This window comes from Trichomycterus rosablanca, chromosome 25 (assembly GCF_030014385.1).
Source record: "Trichomycterus rosablanca isolate fTriRos1 chromosome 25, fTriRos1.hap1, whole genome shotgun sequence".
NCBI classification, from domain to species: Eukaryota; Metazoa; Chordata; class Actinopteri; order Siluriformes; family Trichomycteridae; genus Trichomycterus; species Trichomycterus rosablanca.
Window position 1 is genome coordinate 385,980 of NC_086012.1, and position 26,410 is coordinate 412,389.

General features: G+C 46.9%; 2 protein-coding genes across 2 annotated transcripts in view; one reads left to right on the top strand and one right to left on the bottom strand.

Moving 5' to 3' along the window:
• The first annotated feature begins 1,607 nt into the window (after positions 1 to 1,607).
• On the top strand, positions 1,608 to 25,193 carry mre11a (MRE11 homolog A, double strand break repair nuclease). Its single transcript, XM_062987905.1, has 20 exons — positions 1,608 to 1,675; positions 1,918 to 1,994; positions 2,163 to 2,295; positions 2,531 to 2,691; positions 3,299 to 3,386; positions 3,505 to 3,646; positions 5,206 to 5,320; positions 6,295 to 6,480; positions 7,351 to 7,522; positions 8,553 to 8,633; positions 8,818 to 8,947; positions 9,223 to 9,326; positions 9,978 to 10,151; positions 11,720 to 11,779; positions 13,048 to 13,240; positions 15,574 to 15,660; positions 15,839 to 15,900; positions 21,754 to 21,821; positions 22,237 to 22,327; positions 23,153 to 25,193. Exons 2-20 carry the CDS (start codon positions 1,972 to 1,974, stop codon positions 23,198 to 23,200), a joined length of 2,118 nt encoding a protein of 705 aa, XP_062843975.1. The 5' UTR covers positions 1,608 to 1,675; positions 1,918 to 1,971; the 3' UTR covers positions 23,201 to 25,193.
• Positions 5,660 to 26,410, bottom strand: part of rpl7 (ribosomal protein L7) — a 124,694-nt gene continuing 103,943 nt past the window's right edge. The window contains exon 7 of the mRNA XM_062987908.1: positions 5,660 to 5,669. The gene's annotated coding sequence lies outside the window, so the exon portion shown is untranslated. The remainder of the gene's footprint in view (positions 5,670 to 26,410) is intronic.

Below are 26,410 nucleotides of genomic sequence, written 5' to 3' on the forward strand. Positions count from 1 at the left end.
ACTGACAACCTGGCAGTTATGGGGCTTGAACCAGCGACCTTTTGATTACTAGTCCAGTACCTTAACCACTAGGCTACAGACTGCCCTCCTGCTGATGAAAGAAACAACAAACAATTAAACAATTAAATCTTAATAAGGTTTTGGACCACCAAGCCCTCAGATCAGCTCCAGCACTCCTTGGTATCGATCCTACAGTGTCCAGTGGAACGTTTACTGGACAGGCAGATGACCGTTCTTCCAACTGCTGTTTCGATAATGGCGATGATGATGCTGTCCAACTCGGCGCATCAAAGTCTTTCCTATTTGATCAGTCAGGTTAAAATCTGATTTACACAGCGCACAATTTAATCGCTCGATTTAATCTTTTAGTCCTTCTTATTTACATTATATTTTAATTGTTCATTTTATTTTTATTCTTCTTTGTTTTATTTTAAGTAAACTCAGGTCTATTTTTGCAATAGATAGATTGTTGTGATGTTTGTGAATTGCTGCTGTAACACTCGAATTTCCTTCAGGGATCAATAAAGGATTCAATCAATCAATCAATCAATAGATTTTAAACTCATTTAAGCATTTAGTGATGCCTCCTGCTCTGTATATATGAGCACATGAGGGGGTATTGTCGATGTGAAAAAGAGTCAGGATAGAAATACTGTTCTGCACTTGTTTGTTTATGTTTTCTCTGGGTACTGTGCTTTCCTTTCACCCCACAACATGCAGAAGGTGGCTTGAACCGGGCGTGTGTGAATGCGTGATGCCTCGTATCGTTTAAACGACCTGTGCGGGCTGTATGCCTACCCTGCGCCCAGTGCTTTCTGATAGCTCAAGATTCCAGCGACCCTGACCAGGATAAAGTGGTTAGTGAAATGAATGAGTAAATGTACCGATTATTACGCACATGCATAAACACGTGACATGCGCAGTTGCAGACAGAACTCACCAGTGTGAACGATCCACAGAAATCTTATATGATAAATAATAAACGGTGTAAATCAAATCTGATGAATTAAAATCCGAGTTTAATTATTATTGTAAAATAAATATTCACATTGTGTCTGGAAACGATCGAGACCTTCCTGGTGGAGCAATAAGACCCGCCTTTAAATTCAGGATTGGCTAGTATTTTGTCTGCCCTTTTATGATTGGACAATTCTACTGTCAATAATGATCTCGCCTGGGGCAGTGACTAGTCCAAAACAAAGCCCAAACATAAATATTAACCCGGTTTTAATCATCATATTTGTAGCTGCAGATTTATGTTATTAACGTGAAATAAAGTTCTGATCCAACTACGTTGATCTGATTTATTTTCACCGCTTTTAAGAATTGTAGTTTATTGTAGAATCACAGAAGCGCTGCAGATAGGAAATAAAACTACATTTCCCATGATTCCCGGCTAAGCTATAAACAATAAAAAGTTTAATCGAGAAAAATATTGTATTACATATTTTAGTACTTATATTTTTCTTTATTGTGTTTTCATTAAACGTTCACACACATTTACGTCGGTGATTTAATGTAAAGTTTAGTTTAGAAATTGTAGTTTATTTTAGCGTCTCATAAGCGCTGCAGTGCTGAACTGGAACTACATTTCCCATCATGCTCGACGGTTCTGGCGGGCAGGACTGACAACGTCCGGCTGCAGAGAGACTTCACGTGTGTGAGAGTTTCTGAGGTAAATAAAGAATTTATCGTTTCTTTATTATGAACTTTTAAAGGTTTTTCAACGTATATTTGCGTTAATGTTTGATTAGTGAGGACCAGCTGGGTCGCTCTAATGTCTCATTTAACATGAGTGCGTTGTATCAGTGTTTAATCAGCTGACCTGCTCACTGGTTGTAATGAATAAGCAACCTACACGTAAATAATTACACAAGTATTTCAACCACATTAAAATCTCCGTTTGTCTCTCCTCAGTCTGTCACCCAAGTCTAACCCACCCTCTGAAACGGCCTGTCTGACGTCAACGACATGACGTCATCTGGAAACACAATGTAGGTTCACCAAGTTTATTCATCCATACATTTTATTATGTCATTCATCTAATGCTCACATTTACTATAGAAACAATACAGTATTCTGTAAATATGCTACAGTAAATGAACCCAGGATCTTATTATTCATGTTCTAACCCTGTTTGTTTGTGTTTGTTTGTGTTGAAGAGATGACGAGGACACATTTAAGATCCTCATAGCTACTGATATTCACCTGGGTTACCTGGAGAAGGATGCCATCAGAGGAAACGACTCGTTCGTGACATTTGATGAGATTATGAAATGCGCAAAGCAAAATGAAGTAATAAATAACACACACACACACACACACACACACAAACACACTGGCTTTTTTGGAGGGTGGATATCAGGCACACTGATTTATAGAAAGAAACGTAGAGCTGGCTTCTTTCACCCGCTACCCCAATAGAATAACATCTAGGGTATCTTTATACCCACCACACACACATTTCTTCATGGCTAATTTTTGGCAACCCTGATCAGAAGTTGTTCCCACACTCTTCTCTCTCCGGTAGGTGGATTTTGTGCTGCTGGGTGGAGATCTGTTCCACGACAACAAGCCGTCCCGTAAGTCTGTGCACAGCTGCGTGGAGGTGATGAGGAAGTACTGCATGGGCGATAAACCCATCCCCTTCGAGATCCTCAGTGACCAGGCCGTCAACTTCAGCAACAGCAAGTAAGGCCTTCATGCAGTACCGTCTTTATTCTCCAGGTTTCCCCACGCACAATCCCTTCATAGTGTGGCATTACTAAAAACCTAAAAGCTGTACGTGGTGATACCATTGCATAGAATGAGCTGCACAGATCCGTGACCTCAACCCCACTGATTATCTTAGGGGTGAATCGGAAAAGCCAAGCGTCTCTGCCCGACCTCACTAGTGCACATTTCTGCAGACATAATAATACATTTGCTTTGACCAGGTGTCCACATACTTTTGGCCATTTAGAATGTGCGTATCAGACCAGGTTCTGCTTTCGCATCCACTCAAATCCTTAAATATTTGTCGGATCTTCCTCGAGATCTTCATACTGCTGCTGTCCTCAGTGCTCACTGTTTCGAAACTAAACCACGTCCACATATTTATGCTTCTCTGCTCATTATTAATGATTCTGTCACAATTATGGTTGCTCCATCAAAACAGAGCTGTTAAACAACATGTAGATGCAGAGATTCTGCATATGTAAAAAAAAGGAAGGGCTGTAAACAAACAAGCTGCTCCACTAGTTACAGTAATATGTTTATCTCAGCTACTATGCAGTGATTGTTTTTTCCTCTATATCAGGTTCCCGTGGGTGAACTACCAGGATGAGAACCTGAACATCTCCATTCCCATCTTCAGCGTCCACGGAAACCACGACGATCCGACAGGGGTGAGCGAACAAAAACCAACCCACTGCAGGGGTCATTCTCAGAGCTGAGCTGTTGTTGCTCCTGGAGGTTTCCGCTCAGCAGTAAGTGCGTGTGTGTGTGTGTGTGTGTGTGTTTCAGGCTGATGGACTCTGCGCTCTGGACATCTTGAGCTGTGCCGGTCTGGTGAACCATTTCGGACGTAGCCGGTCAGTGGAGAAGGTGGAGATCAGCCCCGTACTGCTGCAGAAAGGAAGCACCAGGATTGCCCTCTACGGTCTGGGTGAGGTTTTAATCCCATCCATGTCATACTCAACACACTAGGGATGCACCCTTCCCGTTCCAGCCAGGCATAGTCGCCATGTGACTCCCACCAGACCAGCCCTCTAGATAGTATAATGCAGTGAGTAGAAACTTCATCCGACCTCCCGTCCATGTTGAAACCTTCAGTAGAAATGTACTAAGACCCCATCTGAATCAACTCCTGGGTTGAAAGCCGGTTTGGCGCCTGCATGGACACGTGATTGGCTGTGTCTGTAGGGGGAGGGACGACGGTCGAGCAGGGGTTCCTACTTTTTTACTCAACCCAGGCAACACAAACGATGCATCTTACTTTCTCTGTACAAGATGTAACATAAAGCCTCCACAAGGGGGCGTTCGTGTGCAAGTTTATTTTATTATTATTATTATTATTTGCAAAACCCCGCCCTGTGGGACCCCGCCTCTAGCTGGAGCCGTGTGTCCCGGGGTGCGGTCGGTGTACCTGACCTCCTCAGTCAGAGACGGGGCGGCGGCAGCGAGGCTACGATTGGATCTGACTAACGTGTGCACGGTCTCACGTCCCGTCCACACCTGAGCTGTACTGAGCACGAGCGGCTTTCGTTCACTTTTACGGCCTGTCTCAGCCCAGCAGACAGAATAATCGGGAATCGGTGCTTTGTTATTTCGCTCGTGCGCGCGGTAGCACTCTGAATAATAAACTTCAAAGAGCAGCGTCGTTCTGAAGTGTCTGTTCATGAAAGACTTTTTCTTGTAAATGTCAATGTGTTTGTTTCTCTTTTCCCCGGGAAATCAGCCGTCTGAATGGACTCGAGTTAAGAAGCTCTGTGTGTGTGAGTGTGTGTGTGTGAGTGTGTGTGTGTGTGTTTAAAATATATAGAGCATTATGTGTTCCTGATGTTTGGGTGACATGTCCTGCAGCCCGAAGCTCTGATCTTTAGATGCGATGCTTCAGAACCCTTGAACGTCTCACGACCTCTCACATGCACCCGAGTACAGGGCTGTAATAATAATACCAGGGCGGGTGAGACCGAGTCAACGAGTGCAATATAGCTGCACTGTGTGATCGAAAGTATGTGGACACCCGACCGTCGGCTCGCTGCTGAGACAATCCGATCTGAAACCTTTCTGGGAAAGCTTCTTGAAGATTTTGGATTGTGTCTGTGGGAACTGGTGCTCGTTTGGTCCAAGAAGCGTCTGTGAAGCCACCAGGCAAATAAATATTCGCATCAGCGCTGCATTAGAAAGTGATCCTGTACATACATAGTAACATTGGCAGGGTTTGTTAAAAACCGCAGCGACTCTGAGCACCCGGGTTCGAATCTCGGCTCTGCTACCGGTCGGCTGGGCGCCCCCAGCAGGCACAATTGGTTAGTTCTTGCAGCAGAGAAAATGGGCTTTCAAAAGTAACTTCTGCCGTTCGGTGTCCTCGTTTCATATCTAAACTGTTGCACAGCAGATCACAGAAATTAATCCCCCCCCCCCATATCAGTTTTTGTCTTTGATCTTTTCTAACAAGTGTAACACAGAGGTCTGAAATGATCGTTCCTCCTCCCTCTCCAGGTTCCATCCCAGACGAGAGGCTTTACCGAATGTTCGTTAACAACCAGGTGACCATGCTGCGCCCCCGTGAGGACGAGAGCAGCTGGTTCAATCTGTTCGTCATCCATCAGAACAGGTACGTCAGAGGGAGGGTCGGGCGGGGTCTGTTCTCGCTGCCTCTGGGATACGCAGCGTCTCTGGGACTGGTCCGGACGCCTGCGCGAGTCACATGGAGCCGCACGCGATATCGCTCTGTGCGGAAACAGTGTGGATACACTACACTACAGGGCTAGTAATCAAAAGGTTGCTGGTTTAAGCCCCACATCTGCTACTGTTGGGCCCTTCAGCAAGGCCCTTAACCCTTAATTGCTTGCAATTGTAAGTCACATTGGTTAAAAACGTCCACTAAATGCCAGAAATGTAAAAAGAACGGAAGCAGCCGCAGGTTGGACGCACGTCTGAGCGGGGTGTGTACTGATCCGGCTCTTCCTGATCAGATCGAGGGCTGTGTGAGCGGCAGAAGATACACAATCAGGAACTGGATATGACTAAATTTGGAGGTTTAGTGGAGGAGGGGACAGAAATGTAAAAAGCAACACAATTGTGAATAACATTGTCATGTCATTCCTGCCTCATTCAAAATCATGAGCTCAAACCTCTGTCCTCAGCAGCTTGTTTGTTTACATTACACTTGAAGTGTTCATATTTCTCCTCTTTTTTTAATTGTTAATCACCTCAGGTCTTTTATTGATCTGTTTACTTTGATCTCTTAAATAACCGCTCACTAATTATCACAACAGCTTCAGTTTACAGAATTACAGAAATTATTGAAATGATTTCCCAGCCTTTCCTTCCTTTTTCTGTTGTTTTTTTGGATTTTCCTCCTGTTTTATCTTCTAATCTAGTCGTATCCAGTTCCCAATTGTGAATCCACTGCCACTTGGATGACCCCTGATGTGATCAAGGCCAGCGGATCACCACACGTTCCTTCCGACACGCGTCCAGTCTTAATTCCACTGCTGAAATCGGGTAATCCCTGATCCTAAACTGGTTCTATGTAATGTGTGTGTGTGTGTGTGTGTGTGTGTGTGTGTGTGTGTGTGTGTGTAGGAGTAAACACGGACCCACTAATTACATCCCCGAGCAGTTTCTGGACGATTTTCTGGACCTGGTGGTTTGGGGACACGAGCACGAGTGTAAAATCGCTCCGGTGCGAAACGAGCAGCAGCTTTTCTACGTCACCCAACCGGGGAGCTCTGTGGTTACGTCACTGTCGCCAGGGGAAGCTGTCAAAAAGTATGCACACACACACACACACACACACACACCAACTTAATACTGACACTGATCAGCTTCAGAGCTTCTCATTGTGTTCTGCAGTAGCCAGCCAGCAGGATTCAATTAATATCAATGCATTAGAAGTTACATGCGAATGCGAGGGTCTCAACTCTCAGTACCGTGTGTGTGAGAGGGATGAGTATGTTCTCTCTCAGTTCGAACCAAGCATCAGTTGTTGAGAATGAATTAAAAAGACATTTTATTAGTCTCCTCGCTCTGCACTGAACAGTTCTGGGATGAATTGGAACACTGATTGCATAGGTGTTGACGGTGCCGTGATGACATATGAAACGTAAGCGAACCTGACCCGTTCTACTGCCACTGTTGGACCTGTTGACAACTGCGAGTAAAACCGCGTGTCTACAGACTTTTTCCGGTGTGTCGTATTTGCATATAAATGAAACAATAATCAGCTCGACTGTTTATCTTGAATTCGTGTGCCAGCTGCTGTTTTTTTTACCTATGAAGTCCATTATTAGCGCTGATCCAGTATTAATCTCGTCAGACGAACCTGACCGCCGATCACGCTCCCCTTTCTTCTCATACTGGCCCTGAAATAAAAGGAGATGAGAAATGTGGCTGCGCGTCTGTACGAGCATTCAGGACTCATGAATGGAACTAATTACAGTGCGAGGACAGATTATTTCTGCTGGGACAGAACGAGGTCGTCCGTGAAGGATCGTTTGCGGTTTATTTTGAAGTGGAGAAATTAGAGCAGAAAAATGACATTGTGTTCGGAATGACTTGATTTTCGGACAGCCTGACTTCTCTTTTGAATCTCTGTGTGTGTGTGTGTGTGTGTGTGTGTGTGTGTGTGTGTGTGTGTAGACACATTGGCCTTCTGAGAGTGAAGGGGAGGAAGATGAACATGCTGAAGATTCCTCTGCACACCGTGAGGCAGTTTTTCATTCAGGACGTGACCCTGGCCGACTACCCCGACATCTTCAGCCCCGAAATGCCCAACGTCATCCAGAAAGTGCAGGCCTTCTGCCAGCAAAAGGTAAAACCCAGGTATACACACGTTCTCAGTGACTGGATAAATAATAGAATATGATACACCGATGAGCCAGAACATCAGGAACACTCCCCAAAAATGTGCCTGATGCCTATTCTGTAGTTCTGGTGTGAGGGTGAGGGTGAGGGATCTGATCAGCATAAAGACATGAGGGACTTTGATCAGGACCAGATTGTTATGGCTACATGACTGACTTTCAGTAACTAGAAGGAGTGTCCCGATACTTTTGTCCAATACTTTTGTTCATTTATTTAAAACAGTGGGATTGGAGCGTAGCGCGGCTCATCGTGAGTTCTGTTGATCATCGGAGCTGCATGTGCTAAATCTTTGTGTTTCCACGGTTACCGTGTTCCTCTAGGGGTGTTTCAACCTCACTGAGAATTTAATGAGGGGTTCAGTTCCTAATGGAAAGTGAATACACTAATGAGCATAGCAGTACCTGTTCGGTCCCAGATCGTTATGGCCGGATCACTGGGGTGAAGTCGTTATCTGAGACGGACCGAGCGACGGTGGAAACGTGGGCTGTGGTCCAGATGAGATGAGCCCAAACCGATATCTGTCATGGGGTGCGTCAGTGGGTGACCTGCATATGTTCACACGCGGGCGTATACTGGGATTGAGACACTCTGCCATCAAGGTGACTTCGTAGACCCTGAGTGCATGTGCTTGACCGGCCTGCCTGCAGTCCAGGTCCGTCTCCTGCTGAATCGGATGACATCAAGCGAGAACGGAGAAAAATTCCACTCGCAAACCTGCAACCATTAGTGTCCTCCGTTCCCCACGCATTAAAAACTGTCATTAATAGGAACGCTGACGGAACACAGGGGGAACACGCCCCCGTCCTGACTTTTTTGGAGTGTGCTTTGTAAAACGGGCATCAAATTCATCACAGAAACGTCCCAACTTTTATGAAACTGGTTCGTAGGTGAGTTGAAACACACTCCTGTGTGCTGTTGAGTTTCGGTGTGTATCACTATAATGTGTGTGTGTGTGTGTGTGTGTGTGTGTGCTTCAGGTGGAGGAGATGTTGGAGGAAGCTGAGCGTGAAAGACTTGGAAACCCGCTCACACCCGAGAAGCCGCTCATCAGATTACGAGTGTGTACCGCTTTAATCCGCTTGTGCTGCCCGAGCGCCTCACGAGTGCCTATCTGTGTGTTTGGGATTCGTTCCATTTATTTCCTCCATGTTTTGGTGGACTAGTGGTCCAGTTTGGACACTGATCCTCTCTCTCTCTCTCTCTCTCTCTCTCTCTCTCTCTCTCTCTCTCTCTCTCTCTCAGGTGGATTACAGTGGAGGGTTCGAGTCGTTTAACACGATGCGCTTCAGTCAGAAGTTTGTGGAGCGAGTGGCGAATCCTAAAGATATCCTACACTTCGTCAGACACAGAGACAGCAAGGACAAGGTCAAAGGTAACGAACACACTCACACACCTTGTACACACACGTTCATACTGTACACACACGTTCATACTGTACACACACACACATTTGTAGTGTATACACTCACACACACACACCTGTTCATACTGTACACTCACACATTCATAGCAAATACATCACTGTAAACAGTTGTTTTGACAAATCCCAACAACACTGCTGCACCTGCTACACTCCAACTCAGATTTGTGTATGACTGCACTTAAACTGTGTGTGTGTGTGTGTGTGTGTGTGTGTGTGTGTTGCAGAGGAAGGGATTGACTTTGAGATGCTCCTGTCCCGGCCGTCTGCCGATGTTCTGCAGCTACGAGTGGAGGATCTGGTTAAGGAATACTTCCAGACCGCTGAGAAGGTGTGTGTGTGTGTGTGTGTGTGTGTGTTTTGGGTAGTCACGGTTTAAGACCTTCAGTTAGTTAGTAAGCTGAAAAAGACTAGTTTAAGTGCTGAGCCAGACGAAACTAAACCAGGACCAGCGCAGAGCAGAACTTTGTAATAATAATTAATAGTTTCAAGCTTGAATAGATTAGTAGATAATAAATGATCCATAATGTGACGTCCCATCGTTCCTGTTCCACCTTAAGAGTGCTCAGCATGCTGCTGTTACATTAATGATGAACCATTTAACCCAATTAAAATGATAATTGGGTTCAATTAGACCGGACACACAGCGGCCTGATTACTGCAGCCCTGTTGTATCTAACCATCACTAACTGTTTATTATGTTCCATTTTATTTCCATCAAACCGCTTCAATTCAGCATAAAAAAATCGAACATTATTATGCGTGATTTATGAGCCAAAATAAACCCTCCGTCATTTTGCAAAAAGCTGCAATTTAACACCCAACATCAACAAGCGAAAACAGGTGCCTGAAATCGTGCATGGCACAAACCCAACATGGCACAGACTTCACATGCCAGCTTGCCAAAGCACCTGGAAAACGAATAAACAGCACAAACGCGGTGTTAAACGCTCTCACCTGATGCTCTCTCTTCACCGTGTAGAACATGCAGCTGTCTCTGCTGACCGAGCAGGGCATGGGCAAGGCCGTGCAGGAGTACGTGGACAAAGAGGAGCGAGACGCCGTCGAGGAGCTCATCAACTACCAGCTGGAGAAGACGCAGCGCTACCTCCGGGAACGACGCGTGGAGGCCACCGAGGAGAAGATTGATGAAGAGGTCAAACACACACACACACACACACCCTCCGACACACGTTTCACGTACGGAGAGGCGCGCTGCCTTGAGTGGCCAGCAGAGGTCATAATCCGTGTGTCCACGGGCGGGCGGGCGGGCGGTAGCACCACTGAGATTCAAACTCGGACCCGTCCGCCTCTACTTTCCATTTTTCCTTAATGAGAACCTGTGAGTGCTCATGTTCTCGGTTGTCTTTTGGGGGGGGGGGAAGGGAGAGGGGGGGGGTCGATCTGTTCCTGTGCCATGAGTTAAAGCAGGCTACACTACATGGCCAAAAGTATTCGGACGCAACAGATTGACCTCTGTGTGATCTTTTCAACTAGAACAGCACCCGCTTTTCTCCGAGTATGGGGATTTGTGCCCGTTCAGTCAAAAGAAGAGTTGATTAGTATGGCTCAGTGATCAGTTGGTGTTCCGGTTCATCCCAAAGCTGTTGAGTGAGGCTTTGTGCAGGACACCGGTGCTCGGAGCTTTTCTTTATCTCTTTATAAAGCTCGCTCATGCCGGAAGAGGAACGGGCCTTCCCTAAACTGTTGCTGCACATTAGAAGGTGTGCGCTAATACTTTTGTCCGTATATTGTGTTTGAAGTGGAATCACATCATTTACCAGGAAAATCTCATTTCTTTGATCATGGATTAGAGCGTGTGTGTGATATATGGGGACACCGTGTGATCTGAGACGTTCTGTACCGAACCCTGAGTGGGACGACGAGATGTGGATGGACCGAGCACAGAAGAACACACGCCAGGCACAGAGAGGAGGGAAATTTGGGGCACGAGGGGCGCCGGAGCTGGAAGTGAAGATGCGCATTACGGTTAACAATCATGAGATAAATAAGCACGGCGCCGCTCGCTGGTTTCCACGGTGAGGCGGCGAGAGCGGAGGAGCCGAAATTGAACACGGCGAGAAGGTCCATGAGTCGGTGAGGGTGACCGTGTTGGAAATATCACTCCGCATGACCTTTGACCCCGTGTGTGCGGCGTGTGCTTTTCTCTTTATTATTCCGGATGCTTTGAAGTCATCGAGCTTTTGTGTGTTTTCCTGGGCGGAAAGGTTTCAATCACAGGCCGTGTTCTGCTGATGTTTATTCCTCCTGTTTGTGAGGAACCTGGCATGCCAGCCAAAAACATTATCCCATCTTTCTGTAGGAGCGTAGCCGTATTGGGGATTACATTTTTGTTGCTGCATCAGTCCCCCCTGCTGGCTGTTTGAGGTATCATCAATTGTGGTGGAGGAATACAGAGAGTGTAGTGTGTTCTTCCATACATATTAAGGCTTGCTATACAAATCCACCTCTGTCTGGTGTAAAGAAACGACCAGTGGCATCCAGCCGGAAAGCGTCAGATTCTCTTAACATGTACCGGAGGACCACGCTTTACTCTCTGTATTCCTCCTCTGTAACTGAGACTGGCCTGTTGATTAAGCTTCACCAGTGCCAAGGTTCTACTGTTGGACCCCTGAGCAATAATAATTGTGAGTTGCTTTTTGGTAAAAGTGTGTGTGTACATTTGTCTTTGTGTGTGTGTGTGTGTGTGTGTGTGTGTGTTAGATCCGGCGCTTCAGAGAATCGAAGAAGAACACGGTCGAGGAGGACGAAGAGGTGCAGGAGGTCAGTAGGTCTCCTTCATTCTTTGGCATGGGTGGCATAATTGGGCTGGGATAAACTGCTGTAGGTTGATTGGGCAGTGCTGAACACCTGTAGACTGAACACCTGCTAAACAGTCATGGGCAGAACACCTGCAGTACACCTGTAGAACACCTGCTGAACAAGTGTAGAACAGCTGCAGAACACCTGCAGAAAACCTATAGAACACCTGCAGTACACCTGTAGAGCACCTGTAGAACACCTGCACAACACCTACTTGAGTACCTATAGAACCAGTGTAGAACACCTGTAGAACACCTGCTGAGCACCTGTAGAACACCTGCTTGAGCACCTGTAGAACACCTGCTGAGCACCTGTAGAACACCTGCTTGAGTACCTGTAGAACACCTGTAGAACACCTGCTGAGCACCTGTAGAACACCTGCTGAGCACCTGTAGAACACCTGCTGAACAAATGTAGGACATTTGCAGAATACCTGCAGAACACCTGTTTAAGCACCTGTAGAACACCTGTAGAACACCTGCTGAACACCTGTTTAAGCACCTGTAGAACATCTGCTGAACAAGTGTAGAACACCTGCTTGAGCACCTGTAGAACATCTGCTGAACACCTGTTTAAGCACCTGTAGAACACCTGTAGAACACCTGCTGAACACCTGTTTAAGCACCTGTAGAACACCTGCTGAACACCTGTTTAAGCACCTGTAGAACATCTGCTGAACAAGTGTAGAACACCTGCTTGAGTACCTGTAGAACACCTGCTGAGCACCTGTAGAACACCTGCTGAGCACCTGTAGAACACCTGCTGAACAAATGTAGGACATTTGCAGAATACCTGTAGAACATCTGCTGAACAAGTGTAGAACACCTGCTTGAGCACCTGTAGAACATCTGCTGAACAAGTGTAGAACACCTGCTGAGCACCTACAGAACACCTGCTGAGCACCTGTAGAACCAGTGTAGAACACCTGTAGAACACCTGCTGTACACATACAGAACACCTGGGGAGGGAGGGATGGTATCTGGGATGGTTTGAAAGTGTATTAATTAAATGTCGTGCACAGATCCCCACAGGCACAATCCAAAACCTTGTGGAAAGGCTTCTCATAGGAGTAGGTGCCGATATAGCTGCAAGGAAGAATAGTGATCGAGACGCAGCTCCAGATCAAAGCCCATGGTTTGATGTCCACATCTGTATGAACATCAGGCGGTGGTTAAAGGTGAACGGAACACGTCGTTATGAATCACATTAACGGAGTCGAACCGTTTCAGGCCATGAACCGAGCGCGGGAGCACCGGGGCTCGGCGAGAGACGACGACTTCGACCGACTAGATGAACCCGTCTCCGTCTCCGTGGAGTCCGACGAGGACGAAGGCCCCCTGGCGCCGGTTCGAGGACGAGGGCGGGGCTCGAGAGCCAGAGGAGGACGAGGCCAAAGCACGACTACCAGGGGAAGATCACGAGGTACGGACTCACACACTTCCGAAAATGTGTTCCAACCTGCTCTTTAAATTTCAAAACACCTACTTTTAATTCATCAGCAGCAGCGGCGCCTCACGTTCTGATCAAATAATCAGGAATCGTAACGGGCGCAAACACGGTGCCATGCAGGTACGCAGTCCAGAACGATCCGCTGTGGTGACAGTGTTTCGGGGACAAACGCATGATTTATTTAATTATATTTCATTTAATAGAATTTTTTCGATGAACCCGGCAGTGTCTGTGGACGAGGGTGTGACTGTGAATGGCACAGTCCCACAATGACCCATTAAAGGTCAAAAGTCACCACTCAAAATGAAATCGCAGTTCCGTTTCATCCCACTCTGAAACCTGCGGGCTCTGACCTTTCTCCAGCTGAAAAATATTTCAGTTTTGTTAAATGTCAGCTTTGTAGTTGCTCGCTCCGATTGCAGGTGATTAGCGTTGGTGCAATCAGCCTCAGTCCTGACGCCCGGTACAAACAGCCTGAATAAAAAAGAGCTTCAGGAGGTTCCAGGTGATGAGTAGACGAGAGCCGAGACGCCGGTACATTATCACGTCCGTGTGGAGGACGTTTTGCGCTGTGGCTTTAAAGCTGATATCTGAACATGAAGTGTGTTCTGATTGGCTGAGCCCTGAGGCACACCGTGGCCGTCCTGTGGGATGTGTGTGTGGACATATACGAAATTAAAGGATCCTCTCAGGATCCACTGCATTATAGGGTTGTTAAGTAAAGGGGAACGTTTGGGGGTGCAGGGGACACAGCAGGGGTGCAGGGGTGGTGTAATTGGGCTGGTATAAACTGCTGTTGGGGTTCTTAAGAGAGAGTTTGAGCTCAACTCCATAAAGCTGCCCGTGCTTATCTTTACTTCAGCTAAGTGAACTTGTTGATTCATTTATACACCCTGTACGAACTCTCCACAAGCTACAAATACACTTAATGCATCGCTATGTTTAAAAATCCACTTGCCGGCATGCGGGTCACCCAAACCTTTTCCATTTCAGACGTTTCTGAGAAACATCAGCGGTGTAAGTGCTGCATTTGTGCAGATGTGAGTGACTCAAATTCACCTGCTCTAAAATGCATGAGCTACCGCGAGTGCGTCAGGAAACGAAGTACACAATCAGAGCGCTCATGTAAATCACACACTCTCATAACCGAGGGGGTAAAAAAAAACCCCGAAAAACAGCCATGACATCTGCGGGGAGCAAAGCAGCCTGAGATCTCATCTCACATAATGGAATTTTAATGATGTTTGTGTGGATACATGGACGTCGTAGGGCAGAAGTATTGGGACGCCCTTTCTAATGTGTTTCTAAACTGTTTCCAACAGGTGTAATAAATCATTCATAAAAATGAGACTAGGGAATGAGTTTAGGGAAGGCCCTTACCTGCCCCAGCATGGCATGAAGAAAAGCTCCAGTGTCCTGACCTCAGCCCCACTCAACAGCTCTGGGATGAACCGGAACATCAACTGAGCAATCAGTGCCCAGCCATACAAAGCAGCTTTTTGACTAAATGGGTACAAATTCCCACAGAAAGTTTTATCAAAAGAGCTTAAAAGAACACATAGACGTCTCTCTGTTTTAATACCGCTCGTTTTTGAATTGGGACGTCCAACAAGTTCAGGCGTCCCAATACTTTTGGTCATATCTATATACAGTATATGATTTTACAAAGTGCTTATGAAAGCAACATCCTCAGACAAAAGGGGCCGAGAGGACGCCTCCTTTCTTCCTGTAATTTATTTGAATAAAATCGATCTCTCAGCAATTTTCATAAATAACTGGACGCGAGACGGTTTGTAAATGAGAGGCTGCGTAGAATTTCCTTTGTTTCTGGGTTCTGTCTAAATTTAATCATGTAATTATCCTCCAGCCCTTCGTTAGATAATTATCCCTGCTCTAATTGTTTACCTTCATTATTGCAGGATGTTTACCCTGGGTTGCCATGTTGATCAGGTTCACCCTGTGTAACGGTGCGGTGTGGAGGTGCCAAAACATTTTGTTTAAATCAGCTGCAAATCAGCGGCCAGCAAGCGGTCGAGGAGTCGTAAATAAGAAACTGGAAATGACTAAATGGAGATGAATGCAAAAAAAACAAAAAACAAAGCCATGATTGGTTCAGGTGGAGCGCTGATTGTTGGAGTGGGGTGTAATGGTTTCGGAACAGTCTGAACATGAGATCCCGGCGCACGATGAGGCGTAACGAATACTGAATGACGATTAGGACCGATGATTACCCCGGTGAGAATGGTAATGCCTTCATTTCTGCTCTTCAGGAGCTTTCACTGATGGTTGCGTGTTTAACTCTCCAGGTGCCGGATCTCAGTCGAGCAGGGCGGGGCGGGGACAGAAAGCTGCAGCTCTGTCCAGTCCCGTCAAATCCAAATCTATAATGGACGGTGAGTAAGAAGTCAAAATGTGATGTATGTAGACGCCTCTTCTGTAGACGGTCTGTTAATAGAGTCTGTCTGAAAACCTTGTGATCCCTCTGTGTTCACGCTGGTACTGTAGACGTTCTTACGTCTTTATTTTGAATCCACCGTTGAATCCAAGTTCATGGTTCCGTTTCTCCACCAGCGTTCCAGACTTCGAGCTCCAGAGGAACCAGAGGAACATCTGTGAAATCCTACGCTGAGGAGGTACACACACACACACACACACACACACTCCATATAGAACCCAAACCGAATGTGTGAGGCCAATACTGGATCAGTACCTGCCTCTGAAAGATCTACAACCTCATTTGGACTTTTGCTGACTTCTCTGTGTCCGTATAAATAGTTCTAGTTTGACCGCACCCATTGGACTGACCTCAGGCATCACAATGGAACAGTCTGGAACGCTCTGAACAGACCTCAGAAAGTAGGTGATGAGGTAGAGGTTCTCAGTCAGGGAGGACTGAATGGTACGCAACGTGGCCGCCTGAGCACGACCTTGTAGGGCGTTCCATTACGAATAAATTCTGAATTAGTTTGCAGCTATGACAGGCTTCACTGCTCTTTAAAGACTTCAGACAGGATTTTAGTGTCTGTGGGAATTTGTGCGCATTCCGTCTGACTCACAGTCTTCCTTCCAATTCATCCCAAGCGTTTCCAGAAGCTTAAGGTCAGGGTTCTGTCCAGGCAACTGAACCTCCTTCATACCAAACCCAATAAACTTACAGTATGTCCATGCTGTAATAGGAAAGTGTCCTTCCCCAAACTTAAGTTAAAAAACACACTGGCTGGGATCTGGAATACATCGTATCGAGTATCGAGTCTCAGCTTTGCCTGCCGTCTGAGGCTGAGCGGCCACATGAACAACGATGGGCGGGACTAAGCCGGATAGGGACTCTCTCTCATGACTGGTGCAGTTACGACCTCTGCTGCACAGAGACGGGAGAGAGTTCTGTCAGGGTGTGTCTCTCCGTACACACCGCTGAGCTGCACTGCACTCGTCAAAGTGTAGGTGATGAGATGCATACGGCTGCTGCCCACGTGTCGGAGGGGGCGCGGGTTGGCTTCGTTCTCCTCAATCAGAGCGGGGATCGGCATCGGTGGAGAGGAAGCGTGACGCAATCGGGCAACTGGACGCCCTAAGAGGGAGAAAATGCATAAACATAAATATATTCAATCATGGACTTTATTTCATACACCCGTTAGCAAAGGTTGAAGCTACAGCACCTGAACCCAGTAGTACTTGGGGTGTCTGTATACTTCTGTTCATGTTGTTTATATTGTTCCTGCAGGCACCAGGACTCCGAGTCCCTGCTCAATAAAATGATAATCATTATAAAAAGAACATAGAATAAAACGAGACTCTGTAGAACTGGGATCATTCAGCACTGTTTACCATCATAATCACACCCGCTGATTACAGTGGAAGTTTGGGGACGAGGAGCCACTCTGAGCGCCCGTCTCTCCTTAAACGGGGCACCGCGTCTATATAATTGTTATTGATTATAATGACAGGCTGCCAGACCTCCCATAACCCCCCCGTTCTGCTTATATAGTCGTGCAGAAGAAATATTTATTGTATAATCTGAATCCTTTTCTGGACGGGAACACTTGTGTGTACTAGGAATCTACCTAGGAATCTATCTGGGAATCTATCTGGGAATCTATCTGGGAATCTAGGAACTTGTTGTTGATCTGATGAACATTTGGTCCACTTGCAGTTCCCATGCCGGCAAGCATGGCTCAGTTCAGCGCTGATTCTTCTGTCTCGCTCTTCAGCTCTGGTTTTGGGGAGCGCAGTTGGTTCCCCAAGAGCAGCTCTCTGGTTTTGATGATGTTTGGAGATGTGTTTTGCTGTGGACTCAGTTCCTGAGTCCCCTTGTTTTGTTTCTGTGGAGAGTGTTTTGGTTGTGGCTCACTGGTGGACTGAGTAGCTTTATTTTTGTTTCTGTTTCTTTGTTTTTTATGCATTTTCCTCCCAATTTAGCGCATAAAATTTTTGTCTTACGCTGCTGAGGGATACCCGATTGCATCCGAGGAGAGCACGTCGCTGTACACGCCTCTTCCGACACGTGTACACGCCCTCCTGTGCACAGGCGTCTCTTCCGCCAATCAGGGTCCTTACACAGCGTTTGAAGACCCACCCACCCACACATATTCCGGCCCCCACCCTGCAGATACGGCGGCCAATTAGTATCTGCTGCAGGCACTGCCAATTATGCCCGCTAGATGGCGCCCAGCAGACCGGTGGCAACACCGAGTTTCGACTGTTTCTGCTTTAAGTCTGTCCCTGTGTGTCTGGGCAGACGCGTGGAGTGCAGTGTTTGTACCTCACCCATGCGGTCGGCTGTCTCCTCTGTCCTAAATTTGATTGGTTTGGTTTACTTGGTTCATCTAGTTTTCTGCCTTCAGTCTCGGCGCAGTCAGTACCAGACCTCAGTACTTCTCTTGTCCGTGAATGGAAGGAAATCCCTGCACTCATGTTCCAAACACCAGCGTAAAGCTTTCCAAGAGAACTGCTGAAGTAAAGGACTTTGTTTGGAATCAGAATTAAGGGATTGAGGTGGAACAGGGGGTCGTTTTAGGTCAGATAATAAAACCCGGAGTGATTTATAAAATCTCTGACATTTAAAAAGAAAGAATTTTGGGTTTAGGCCGAGCGCACCAGGTTCTCCTCACCTAAGCAGAACGGCCGCTGTCTCACGCGCTGTCTCACGTGCTGTCTCACACACTGTCTCACACACTGTCTCACACGCTGTCTCACACGCTGTCTCACGCGCTGTCTCACGCGCTGTCTCACACGCTGTCTCACGCGCTGTCTCACGCGCTGTCTCACACGCTGTCTCACGCGCTGTCTCACGCGCTGTCTCACACGCTGTCTCACGCGCTGTCTCACGCGCTGTCTCACACGCTGTCTCACGCGCTGTCTCACGCGCTGTCTCACACAGTCTCACGCGCTGTCTCACGCGCTGTCTCACACGCTGTCTCACGCGCTGTCTCACACACTGTCTCACGCGCTGTCTCATTCATCCCGCCACGTGCCAGCGGTCGTCTGATATGAATTGATCTCAAACACAATCGATCCATCAGCGCCTGATTCATATGGAAATGTATTTTGCATTCACGGCTGGGTGCTCGAGTGGAGGAAAGAACCAGGATGTTGGTGGAGGGTTCAGTAGAGAAGCTGATTAAGACCGAAATGGATGAGTGATCAGCTGACATGTGTCGCTTTTGGGTGTAATTAAAAATAAAAGATGTATTTAATTTAAATAAATGTAAATCTTGAGGGCGCTCGGGTGGCGTGGCGATAAAACACGCTAGCCAACCAGTGGTGAGATCTCAAGCTCTGCTATCAGCCGGTCGGGCACCTACACAGACACGCGACAAGGGCTGAAACGGGGTTCCTCGTGCTTGTGCACGTGCGGCCTCTGTACGGTTTTGCTAAAAAGATCATTTGTGAGGTCAAGGAGGCCTGGCTCACCGTCGTAGTTCCAGTTCATCTCAGAACTGCTTATTGAGGTTGAGGTCAGGGCCACACACACACACACACACACACACACACACACTGTGGGCCTTTGTGCATGTTCGGTCTCCCACATCAGAGGGAGCGAGTGCTAGTCCCGGCCAGCGTGGATGCTGGACATGAGGCAGACGTTGACAGTGTGGTAATTGGACACGTCTAAAAATATTTCAATAGGCACCCTGCATCAGAACAGAACAACACGCACACACACACACTGTCCATAATCACACGCACTCATCGGAACCCATCGAAGCACCATCAGCGGTGTGTAATAACAAACCCACACGCCGCAGAGAGAGCAATCAGCGCTGCTCCGATAAAACCCACTCCTGAGGGGTTCTCCCACCGGCAACACCAACACTCATCCCGCCTTATAACCCAGCGTATGAGCTTCTGCAAGTAGTTACAAGTGATTGAGCTTATCTCACACACACACACACTCACACACACACACACACACACACACACACACACAGAGAGCTAATACTTGGTTGCTGGTTTGATGTAGGTTCATCTGCCCGAGCGCTTGAGGATGAAGTCGGTGAATGATAAATGGGCTTCGTGCTTCCGATCCGAAAATATCGGAGAAGATCTGAGAGGGTCTGATTTAAAACCGTTTGTTATCCCTCCTGAACACACACACACACACACACACACACACACACACACACACACACACACACACAGACACTACGGTCAGTGTATTAGGTTCATGAACACAGCATGATCCTCACCATTAGAGTCTGACTGGGCAAGGGCAGTGGTAGCTCAGTGGTTAAGGTATTGGACCAGTAATCCGAAGGTTGCCGCGTCAAGCCCCACCACTGCCACATTGCCACTGTTGGGCCCCTGAGCAAGGGCCCTTAACCCTCAATTGCTCAAGGATCGTGTCCAGTCATAATTATAAGTCACTTTGGATAAAAGCGTCTGCTAAGTGCTGTAAATGATTGCAGTTGTAGCCTAGTGGTTAAGCTACCGGAGTAGTCATCGAAAGGTCTCTGGTTCAAGCCCCACCACTGCCAGGTTGCCACTGTTGGACCCTTGAGCAAGGCCCTTAACCCTTAATTGCTTAATCAAAAGTACTGCAAGTCGTTTAGGATAAAAGCGTCCGCTAAGTGCTGAATGTAAACGTAAACGATGGAAGATGTTGGGTGGGTGGTACCATAGTAAAATGCATTCAGGGACCGTGGGTTCCATTCTCGCTTCTGGTCACTGACTGTACGGAGTCTGGCTTCTGGTTTCCTCCCACTTCATCATCGACATGCAGAAGGTGGATTGGCAGTGTAATATGGCGCCCTGTCTACGTTTTAGCTCCGAGTGAAAGGGAACGGATGGATGATCTTACAGTCCTGCTCCAAAATGTGGTGGGGATTTTTTCAGAGGGTTCGAGGCTGCAGCTCTGCGGGGTTGAGCCTGGCTGGGCTGTCGGCATGGCAACAGGCGATCCCGCTCCTCGTTACGCCGTCGTGCCGCGCGTGTTTGAGACGCGTCGGTTTCCGAGCAGATTCTCGTCGAAAATTGATTTGTTGTGACCGCAGGAGAGGAAACGACCGGGCGGTGACCGAGAGAATACAGATGTGCGGTCACTCCGTTCACTCGGGTTCTGTTCGGGGAAATGCCACCTGCTGCAGGGGTCAGTCTGATTTCTGCATCCTGATTGGTGCCAGTTTCTGGCTTGAACGTCCACTGTATGGACAAAAGTATTGGGACACCTCTTTGAATTCATGTTTTTCATTTATGTTTTCGGCATTTAGCGGACGCTTTTATCCAAAACGACTTACAGTACTGTGACAGTATACAATCTAAGCAATTGAGGGTTAAGGGCCTCGCTCAAGGGCCCAACAGTGACAACCTGGCAGTGGTGGGGCTTAAACTGGCAACCTTCTGATTACTGGTCCAGTACCTTAACCACTAGGCTACAACTGCCCTGTTGACACAGCAATCTAACAGGTATAATAAATCAATTAAGATCAATTAGAAAGAAAATCACATGCTTCCAACTTTGCAGCAACAGTTTAGGGAAGGTCCTGTTCCAGTATAACTGAGCCCTATAAAGACATGAAGAAAAGCTCGGTTTAAAAACATAGAAGCTCAAGTGTCCCGCACAGAGCCCTGACCTCAGCCCCACTCACCAGCTCCGGGATGAACCGGAACACCGACTGATCAATCAGCGTCCAGCCTTACAAACGCTGTCAAATTCCCACACACAGACACACTTCAAAGCCCTGTGAGAAGCTTCTCAGAGGAGCAGATGTTGTTCTAGCTGAAAAGGTCACACTAGCAGTGGTCAGTCTGTTTTAATACCATTAAAGCTCACGGTCAGGCGTCCGAATACTTTTGGTCATATAGATTGGGGTTTTTCACTTTTTTTGTCAAGCGATGTGATTTTTTTTTACATGACCCAGGCAACACAATGCATCTTACTTTACAATCTGGTCCCACTGTGGTTGACAGAATGTAACATAAAGCCTCCACAAGGGGGCGCTCGCGTACAGTTTTATTTAATTATTATTAAACCACTGCTCTTCTCTCAGATCACTATTGAGGACAGCGACTCGGACGACGGCCACGCCTTCACCAAGGTGTCCAGACCTGCTCAGAGGTAAGACTTAAAGACTTGAAGAACTGGAACCGAAATCTGTGTGGCTGTATTAGGGTTTATCTGAGAACAACAGATGATCCAGGGCTGTGCTGTGCTGTCGGCCCGGCTGGGCATCCACACAGACACGATTGGCCCTGTCTGTGGAGACACCGTCCTGGTCGAGTGCTGTAAAGGGAGAATCTGCCGTGTCTGAGGGAGGGAAGGCTTAATGGAAATCACCTCTGTGATACATTATTGACTCCTGCTGGCTGATTGAGGTATCAGCAGGAGTGGTGGAGGAACACAGAGGGTGTAGTGTGCTACTCCAAAGCTGTCTGCTGAAAAGGCACGGCCAACAGCTGTGTAATGAGTGCAACAGGGAACTGGATACATCCAAAGACTGAAGAAATGTTGTGTTTTATTTATCTCTTTGTAGAACGGCGTCATCTTCGCTCTCCTCCAGTAGGCGGGGCTCTCAGAGTCAGAGCCAATCAAATAAAGGCGTTTGCTTTGACAGTGATGATGAGGTAGGAGGTCTTTTCATGTCTACATTTTTTACACCTTTATCTCTTAGTCTAGTCATATCCAGTTCCCATTGTGAGTCGATCTGATCACCTCACTCCTCTTTGATCTGCAACCGCTTCTTATCACCTGCCAGTGTTGGGTTCTCACTCAGAGCTGTATCGCGTATGGTCATGTGACCAGACCAGTCAGGAGATCGCATTTTGCGACTGTGTGGACGACTGGCCAGGCTGGCAGCTCTCCTGGGATCGTAGCCAGTTCCTCTTCCTCTGCTGGAGACCCCGATGGTGTATGAGGAGGGTATATTCTCCTGACACGCCCTCCCTCTGGCACCTTCTCGTTCGCCCGTACTTGAGGTCGGTCTCGCGCAGGGAGAGTCACGCGCTGATCTCCACGTTTCTCCACTTCTGTACAGGCGCCTCAGGACACTAACAAAGACCCCACCCACTTTTATTCCCGTCTTTTCCCACTCAGCAGACTAGTGGCTGATTCTGAGTCTGATGTGGGCACTAGGGGGCGCCCAACCGCCCGGTAGCAGAGCTGAGATTCCAATTTTTTCATCTCTATTTACACGGCGGAGAAAAAATCATCCAGACCGACTTTTCTTTGCAGTCTGAAGATCTAAAAATGACAAAAAAAAATTTAATCGCTTCAGTCTGAATCAGAATCCAGTCACGTCTGTCTGACGCAGATCAGACCGTTCATCGCAGGTAGGTCCTCGTGTGCTGCGTTCACTCGCCCGGCTTCCTCTTACAGCGTCACACACGGTTTAACAGCCTCAGACTTCTCAAACTTTCTGTCTCTCATGGGTCTGTTCTTCTCCTCCTCAGGACGAGTTCGACCCCTTCAAGACGTCAGGGCAGCGGGGTCGAAGATGACGTGAAGATCCACAGAGTCCTGACCCCTCCATCCGTCCGTCCACACCCTTTAAGTTAACTGTGTTCTGTTTATGGTTGTAAGGTCACACTACTTTTGCTCCTGCTCGGAGGTGACGTTCTCTTCTCTTTAGTCTGAACCCAGAGACTCAGCCCTGCAGTTTCGGGTTTATCTGAGGTGATCGTGTCCTCAGGATCTCGTGATGAAGCTCATTTTCTGTATTTTTTTCCTTCTGAAACGATCCCTAATAGCCCCAATTTGAGGCTCAGAAATTGACATATTTTCTAAGACTGTAGGATAAAAGCGTCTCTCGTTTGTCTCGCCCCGCCCCGCCCCGTCCCGGTTCTCTCCTCCTGACGGTTTGTTTTGCTAGATTTATTCCTTGCTGTGGTGTTGTGATGTCGGCTCGGTTTGAGGCCGCACTAAACTTTTTCAGACGAGCTCTTCACTCGGTGTCGTGTGTGTTATTGAATCGGCACCGCGTGCTCGCTAATCCATACAGCCGCGAGTGTAGGCGTTCAGCCTCGAGAAGCGTACCGACATCAATCTATTCCTTTTATTGTTTCATCTGTGAAGGTAAAGGCTAACGCGGTTCGAGCATTTTCAGTCGGCAGATTGACGTGCCTGAAGGAGGGTACAGACTTCACCCCTGCAGAAACTAGACTAACGTGAGCTTGTCGTGAAAAGTACAGACATGTTAGCAGGAACTAATGCTGTACTGACCCCACAGAACCATCTAAAGGTTCCTGTAGTATCTGGTTCATCTCGTCATGATCCTGGAGGCAACAGAATTCGTCAAACCGGTTGACCTTTAGCTATGGGCTAAAACAGGGTTCCTAGTGAAAATGCTGGTGTGTGATTTAATACAATTATTTTACCCAGAAATAAACCGGCTCAGACGGGAGGAAGTGTCGTGAGCTTGTTTATTTCCTGGGATCCAGAAGCACGACTGGTTCCAGTCCCTGTAATGATGGAGAGCAGGTTTGGATGAGAACTCATAGCGAGTGGTTCTATAGTTCAGTGTGAACTGATTCACGTTCAGTACGAGCGGGAGTTGTGGAATAATTGGAATCGTTTCGTGTTCCTCCATCTCCCGGTGCTACACGATCCTGAATTAGCAATTACCAGCCAAACCAGACAGGAAGCTCGGCAGGAACCTCAGCAGGAACCTCGTGAGTGTACAATTACAGCAGGTTCCTGCGCTCAGGTGTACAGGGGGGTGTAAACTTTTTAGATCTGCTGAGCCATTCAACAAAATCAGACCAAAAGGAATCACCTCAGGACTTTTTACACTTAATGTTTCCTGTAATCTGAACAGTTCAATTTAAAACAAACAAATAATGTGGCTGCATAAATATTCACACCCCTAATTTAACACTTTGTTTGATCACATTTTGATCTTGGCTTGGTGATCTGTGCTTGGTGATCAGGCCATGAGGGTGTCTCATGTGCAGCGCCCTCTTCAGGTCGCTTTACAGACTTTCTGGTGAAGCCGTGGAGGTTTCAGCTCGTTGCCGTACTGTTCATAATTCCCTCCACCTTGATTAAATCCCCAGCTGAGGATAAAAACAGACCCAACAGACATCATATAAACCTGCCAGTATAACAGGGGTGTGTAAATTTTATCCTCTGTATTTAAATGATCAACTTAAATGATTCAAAGCGCAACCAGTAAGGCCACATCTGAGACCAAAACAAGACCAAACCCATGACCAAGGACCTGACAAATTAAGATAAAACAAAGAGTAATACCATCTGAGACCCTTTACTTAGACCCAAACAATACAAAAAACTCGACCTTTAACAACCAGTAAACCAGTAATGACCAGGACCAGACCAATAACAGCTGAAACCAAGACTATACTAAAACAATTCACTACACATTAAAAGACTTTCCTTCCCTAATATTTGTTCATGTCTCTCCCTCATAACTCTTCTGTAGAGTGTTTATTTTAAAGGTGTTTAACCTCTTACCTAAATAAAAAAGAAAAACAATATTGTTCTAGTTATTTTGTTCAGTACCTGAGTGACGCCCCCTGCTGGTACAGCATCTCAAACACAACCTGGATGGAGCTCGTCATGAAGGTGAGGATCGTACAGGTAAAACTACGGTTCAGCTGATCACGTGACTCTTTTCCAGTCATCTACGGTCCATAATGGACTGCACGATGAACCTGTTTATGGATGTAAAGCTCCTGGTTTGTGAGACACTTGCTTTTATTAAACTGGAGGATGAGTATCCACAAGGGAGAGGACCAGTCAGGACCAGGATGCCACAATTCACAATCTCCTGTATTTATGTAGTGTATGTCACTAATTTACTTTCATTACAGGATTTTGAATGTGTGTGTGTTTATGTGGTGTAATCTGAGACTATCTGGAGGTATTTATGATCAATATGCATCCAATAAATATACAAAAAATGAAAAATATTCTCCCCTTTTATTATTTAATCCCTCAGCTCACACTATAATCAGACAGATCAGATCTTCATTAAGTGTTATTATTCGGCTGATTTGATTTGATTGGTTCCTCCAGGTCTGTTAGAACTTCCTGGGGTCTCTCAGTCACTCTGAACACAATGAATCCGAACACTGGCTGAATGGATCCATTCATCAGCTCTCTAATGAAGTGTCAGGGAAAGCTTCAGGAGCCCTGAACACACCGAGAGCCGTTCAGACTGCAGACACACGACTACATACATACCTGAAAACAAATCGATTACAGTCTCGGTGGTGGCATTTTTAGTCCTGACTGATCTGTGTGGACTCTCTGAGGGCTTTATTATTGGATGGCTGGCTGGAAGGAAGGTCGATGCAGAAGCTCTGGACGTGTGGAGAATGAAGAACTGCCATGTGTGGTGAACTGAATACACCAAAAGGATGGATAATAATCATAAAAATAACCTTGTTTTGGATCATTTGCATGTTCTCTTCTGATTACCACGTTTTTGAGGTATCCCAGTTTCCTCACACCTCCTAATGCATGATCTTACGAGTGTGTGTGTGTGTGTGGTGCGCTGTACTGTGTGATCCGGAACCACCGCGACTACGACCATAAGAAGTAGCAAAAGTGAAGAGTAACAGTAATCGCTCTTCTTATATACGCGTGCACTGTCGCCTCACAGCAAGAAGGTCCTGGGTTCGATTCCCAGATGGAGCAGTCCTGGTCCTTTCTGTGCAAAGTTTGCATGTTCTCCCCGTGTCTTTGTG

Excerpts from the sequence above, each read along its gene's own strand:
- mre11a (XM_062987905.1), top strand. The coding sequence starts at position 1,972 with ATGACGTCATCTGGAAACACAAT. Across the intron at positions 3,647-5,205 it reads GATTGCCCTCTACGGTCTGG|GTTCCATCCCAGACGAGAGG; the intron begins GTGAGGTTTTAA and ends CTCCCTCTCCAG. Across the intron at positions 15,661-15,838 it reads ATCCAAATCTATAATGGACG|CGTTCCAGACTTCGAGCTCC; the intron begins GTGAGTAAGAAG and ends TTTCTCCACCAG.